Consider the following 6,510-nt stretch of genomic DNA (forward strand, 5'->3'; position numbering starts at 1 on the left):
TTCAAAACGGATCGAAAATAAGTTATTATTTTAACTATGTCATAAAAATAAAATTATTTTAGAAGGTGTAATAATGGGTCCAGAGAAACTGCTTTTGAAAGATGTTCGCAAATAGAGTTTGAGAATTTGATTATTGTAAATTAAAAAAAAAACAATTTACATTTATTTAAGGGAAATTATTCATTATGAATGCAGTTATGCATATTTAAAATAGCTCCTCTCATTTGTGCACCTATGCTAATTAAGGTTATAATTGTTTTGTTTTAACATATTTAATTAGACGAGTCCAAATAATGTTGATTGTATCTAAATAATACGGACTGAGTGCGTTCATGTAAATCGTAAGCGCATTACAATTATTTATTCCTTTTATCTATTATTTCTTATTAATGTACAAGCATGAAGTAAATACATATATATATATATATATATATATATATATATATATATATATATAAAATTCAGAGTGAAAAGACTAAGTGGTTTTTTGATTTTTTTTCCAAAATAATCCTATTATTTAAGTAATTTAAAAAAAATATTTAACTCATCAAATGTGAAATTTGACCAATCGTTTTTAGTTAAGTTATAATAATTACATTCTACCTAATAATATAATTTATAAATATTGTTAGGTTTTATTTTTCTATTATAATATCAATTAAAAATTCATCGAGTGTATATTTTTTTATAAATACGATTTATAAATTATACACGATATTTTTCTTTATGGGTTTTCAATCATTGAGCATTGTTAATAACTAAAACATACATCTATGAATGATTTTTCGGAAGAATTATGTTATCAAAATGCAGTATCTGAAGTAGGTTTCTGTAATTTATTATATAAATATATTTTATTAAGAGTTTGTGAAGGGAAAATGGATAAAAATATGTTATTTTTGAATTTTTTAAACTTAAAACAAATTTTATAAAATGCATTATTCTTTTAATTTCATGAAATAACAAAAGTACTTAAAATACTGCGTGTTACAAATATTGTGTTTTTGAAGTTCGTTACATTAACACGTGTTAATATATGAAGATGTTACCATTTGTAATGTTACAACTGTAGTAACTATGTAAGTTATCCACCATGTAAATATACTGAAGAGTTATTAGTGCATTTCATAACATCTTATTTTAGTAACAAATACTCGTAAAAATTGTTTTAATTGACCTTTGGGTATATTTTTCTATTATTTTTTGATAAGTATATAATAATCATTTTTTAAAAAAAAAAATGTCGTGAGTACAAACTATTTTTGAAATGTTCGTTTTCATATTTAAATACTTTACAAGTTGTTTTGGATTAAATATACGAATACAAAATGTTCTCGAAAGATAAGTAATCATATTTATAAGAAATGCTAAAGTTTAAAAGTAAAATATAAATCATCAGAATATTCTCATTTTTTACTAGTCCTTCTGTTGGTTTAATAAATGTTAAAATTATGAATTACATTTTTTAAGAAAAAATAATTATACCTTATACATTATATATTATAATTACATATATTATATTGGCAAAAATGAATAAATATAATTATTATTTTCAAATTCATTTGTTTTTTAATATATACTTTTAAAAATGAACGCTAATATTAGGTGTGTATATAAATATTATTTAGTAAAAAATAATTAAATTTTCAAAAAGTCAAATTTATTAGGTTTATAGTTTATATTTGATATATGTACATATAGGTATATTATAAGTACTTTTTCAAGTATGTGTAAAATTTTTTGAATCTACATATGCGAGGAACTTTATTTTAAAGAAAAAAATTAATGTAAAATTAATTAATATTATAGGTAGTTCATAATAAAGAAGCAGATTTTATCGTCTATATACATATTCATAAACAGAGCCTCATAACTTCAGGCCCCTATACTAAATGTTTTTCCGGGCCCTTTATAAAACATCCAAAAATACAATTTATTATTTTTATATATATAACAAGTTTAGAAATACTATTTGTTTCTTCATTATACCAATTCAAATTTAAGATTCATAAGCATTTTAACATTAATAATGTCTATTTTATTTTTTTATTACAATATTATTTAAATTAAAAAAGAAAAAAACATTTTGTGTTGCGGGTTTTGAGCTCAGCGAACTCAGTAATAATATCGCCAAAATTGATCGTCAAAGTCAATCCATTCATTTCTAGGTAATCATTGGTTAATCCGCATTTTGAACTATCAAAATAACTAAATATATATATATAATGTTATTTTACAATATTATTTTATGTAAAATAAGTATTTCTTCAAAAGTTTTAAAAATTTCAAATAAATTTCAACTTAAAATAGTTAGGCCCCTGTACTTAAGGTCCATTAGACCCCCCCTTGTGGGGGCCCTGTTCATAAGTATGATAACAAATAATATAGAATCTCCGTAATCTGGCTGTTCGATAATCCAATAAGTCCAGTTATCCGGCTGTATTAATCTATACGTACCAATATGTATTTATATATAAATTTATTATCGTAAAAGATAAATCGTTAGATAAAATTAAGTTATATCAGATTAAATCTGACTAAACCTATTTGATATTTTATTTTTATTCAGTGAACGTTGAAGTGTTGTGCGTGTTTATTGTGTGCCAGTTAGATATTGTGTTCTATTACGACAACGAAAACGAAAACTTAGACTTAAAGTTTTAAATAAATTAGAAAACGGTGACAAATTAGTAAACCTCGCTAACTAATTTAAAGTAGGCCGTGCAACAGTATATGACATAAGAAAAAATAGCAAAATAATAAAATCTTTTTCAAAAAATAACGAAAGTTTTAAAAGTATGCGCAAAACATTTATTGAAACCTGTCCTGTCAAAATATTAATTGCATGGCACGTATGTATTATTTATATGTTATATTAAATTACAATAAGATTATTGATTTTTTAATATGAGTAAAAATTTAAAATGCAAAAAGTAAAAATGCGTTTTTATGTGAACTCTACTAAACCAGCGTTTTCGGCAGTAACATGGTCTGATATGTGCTAGATTACCAATTTTATTGTAAATGTTTATCGTGTTAAGAAATGCATTCTTATAAACATTTTAGTCTCATTTTCTTTATTTGTATTTTTATTTGAAAAAAAAATAGTTTTTATATTGATATTATGCATGCATAAATGATTATTTCTAAATACTTGTACTGTTTATTTATAAAAAAATAAAAAATAATAATAAATAATAATAATAATAATAATAATAATAATAAAGTGGACATCTTGGTTTCGTATACATTTTTCTCTAGTAGATAAATACAATTTTATTAGTTTTCAAACTAAGATTTTAATAGAATTTAAATTTATCCTTAAAAATTTATAAAATTGTATTATTTATGATTACCAAATTAGAAATTAACAATAAAATTGTGTCTTCGACAAAATAATAATAATACTGAAAAAAAATACTTTTTTGATTTTTGAGTAAAATATAAATTTTGAATTTAAGTATATTTCATTGTATTATGAACAAATATTTTATTAATTATTCGTATTTTTAGTTCACTTATTTTATTGATTTTTATTTGTTGTGATTATAACACTTAGTATTTTAAGGTTTATTTTTAATTACATGCGTGTGTTTTCGTAATGATTTTAATGAAGTCGTGATATGTTATATGATTTCTTTCACACTTTTGTGTAATTTAAAAATCAAAATATTACCGTTTTATGATATTACAGTAATTAGTAGATATATTTTGATACATATTAGTTCGTAATAATTTGAACGAAAACGTGTCCTGGTGTTTCAGTAAATTGAAATCGAAAAATTTCCCTTTCACATGTAAACCATTAATATGAGATTATTTATAATTTTAATTATACATCATATATTTTACGAATTTGAAATGATAACATGTATTTAGTGTTAGTATTCATATAGCGATTAAGTTTATAGTTTATGAAGTTAAAATTGAATTATTATTAATTTATAAAAACGTATTGTAGTATTTAAAAAATAATACCATAATGTATAATGTATAGTTATCGAGTATATTAAGTATATTATCGAATTTAAGAACCATTGAGTTGTTAAGAATAGTTAAGTATTTAGAGTTAACATATATAAATCAAAGGACAGAAACAAAAACTTCAAAATGGAATATTCGAAGAAATTATCAAGCGAAATTTTTAAACTGGAAGTAATTTCTCATCAATTATTATAAATAAAAGGTTCACCACTCATTTTGGTATGTGGTGTAAATGCTATACAATTTTGAAACTATTAGATATATAAAAAGTATCAAAAGAGTTATTTTTATCGTTAATATTACTAAAAAATGTTCAAGTTTTTTTTTTTAATATGATGCGTTATTAAAACTATGTTCTTATCATTTTTTAATATTTTTCTAAAATTCAAATTAAACTAATATTGTATTACAGCAGAGATTCCCAAACTTCTTATAGTAGGACCCATTTTGGAAATTATTTAAATGTTGTCGACCCACAATACTATCAATGACTTTTTTTTTGCTATTTTCATCATTTTAAATGAAAGAAAAGTATTATATATATATATATAAAAAAAAAATATACTATGTAATTTAATTAGTAAGTATATAATTTTAATATGAAGGATGGAATTGTTTCCTATTTTTCATAACTGCATTGATATCCACTTTTTTATTTTGATTGAAAAGAACTTGTAAGCTCATCATCAATTAATTTTCTTTTTATAACCGTTGACACAGATATTATCTCTGTTTATTCAGTTTTGCAGAACTTTGAGTCATTAACTTTTTATTTAATCATTTGTCTATAGAAACAGTACAAAAGCATAAAAAAAAAAAAACGAATTTATTGGTTATTTGAAAATAGTAAGATTTAAACTGCATGCATGTATTGTATTCAATGTACCGTGTGTTATTGAAAATAATAAATTTATTGAACGTCATACAGGTACTAATTTGTTTAAAATATATTGCTATATTTTCAAAAATTATTAATTTTATTGCGTCGTGTTGACACAGTCGGTCATAGATTTATAAAGAAATATTATTATGTCTATTGGTCGCAGTAAATTTGTAATTGTCTCAAACGCAGATAACATTTTATGATAAAACTAAATAAATAATTAAACATCAACCAAAAGTAATTGAAACACATGAAAAATATAAAACCACCCACTAAAAATATAATCGCCATTCACTTGGGTCGCGACCCACAGTTTGGGAACCTCTGCATTACAGTATATATGATTATATATTTAATTTTATATCTATAGAGATAATTACCATTTTAAGGTTATAGCTGTCGAAGATGATTTAAATTTTACAAAAATCTTATATAATTTTAGTTTTCTCAACTTTATTGGGGAAAACACTGATTACGTAATATTAAATTCATTGATGTTTATTTCTTTTCCCGGGCTTTTTATATTTTAAAATTATGCTGAAAATGTTATAACTATTTATTATACAACGTGTAACCAATTGATTTCATGCATGAATAATCTCGAATATTTATTATACTATATACTCGTTTAAAAATAAAATCGAACAAGTATTATTAAAAATTAATAAAATAATTGAAGAAAAAGCGATTGGTTTAAACCAATCGCTTTTTCTTCAATTATTTTCAGTATACGAACTACCATTTTGAAATCATCTTATTATTTAATTTTAATTTAATTTTGGTTTGATAATTTGATATTTATTTTAAAAGCTTTTGCTCTTTAAATAAAAATAAATTATTATAAAGTATACATGATCAAATAAACGATGTATTTGTATTTTAATGTTTTTAATTTTAATGTAGAGTCTTTATAAAATATCAATGCGTCATTATAATTTGAAAATGTTTCATCAACACAGGATTTTTACGATTCGTATATTTTAGTTCAAATAATGCCTTCTGAATGACACTACTGTGAATAAATATTATTGTAAAGTGGTCAAAAAATTGTCTCATTATTATATATATTTTATTCTCCTATGCTTAAATGAAATTTTTATTTCCAATCGTTAATATTACTTATACCTATTAGAAAATAAATTGAATACAAATATGGTAACCCAAAAATATAAAAAAATATAAATAATATTATTTTAAGAACGGATTATTATTCCTAGTACTTACAGTATATTCTAATCATTTTGCCGAATTTTCTTGTCGCTGAAAAATTCTTCGGGTTAAATTTTCGAATGCGGCTTTATGTAGGTGTGAATAAACTTAAACTAATCCAGTGTAGGTACTGCATGATACAATTGCACCTCACTCATTTAGCAGCTACTATCAAATTGTAAGCATTGTTTGCGGTGATAATAAAACACGTTTTTTTTTTTGTCATGGTTGTATTATAGTTTATAGTCGTTTCTAGGTCATTAGAATATTTGGACCTCATAACTGAATTATTTTCTGATTTATTTTATAAGACTAACAAAAGTAAGGCTTTAAAAACATGTAGGTAATTAGGTTTTTTTTATGAAAGTATATATTTTCCTTACTTAATGCGCTTTCAATATTCAAAGGTCATACATATATATATTTTTTTATTG

The 6,510-nt window shown here is 22.4% G+C and overlaps 1 protein-coding gene across 1 annotated transcript in view; it reads right to left on the reverse strand.

The window, feature by feature from the left end:
- The window catches only part of LOC112684909 (pancreatic triacylglycerol lipase-like), a 69,698-nt gene extending 63,477 nt beyond the window's left edge, over nucleotides 1-6,221 (reverse strand). The window contains exon 1 of the mRNA XM_025556642.1: nucleotides 6,092-6,221. Coding sequence (XP_025412427.1) covers nucleotides 6,092-6,107 — 16 coding nt within the window. The 5' untranslated portion in view covers nucleotides 6,108-6,221. The remainder of the gene's footprint in view (nucleotides 1-6,091) is intronic.
- Between the last annotated feature and the right edge of the window lie 289 nt (nucleotides 6,222-6,510).

This window comes from Sipha flava, unplaced genomic scaffold (assembly GCF_003268045.1).
Source record: "Sipha flava isolate LNK unplaced genomic scaffold, YSA_version1 258_pilon_pilon, whole genome shotgun sequence".
Classification (NCBI taxonomy): domain Eukaryota; kingdom Metazoa; phylum Arthropoda; class Insecta; order Hemiptera; family Aphididae; genus Sipha; species Sipha flava.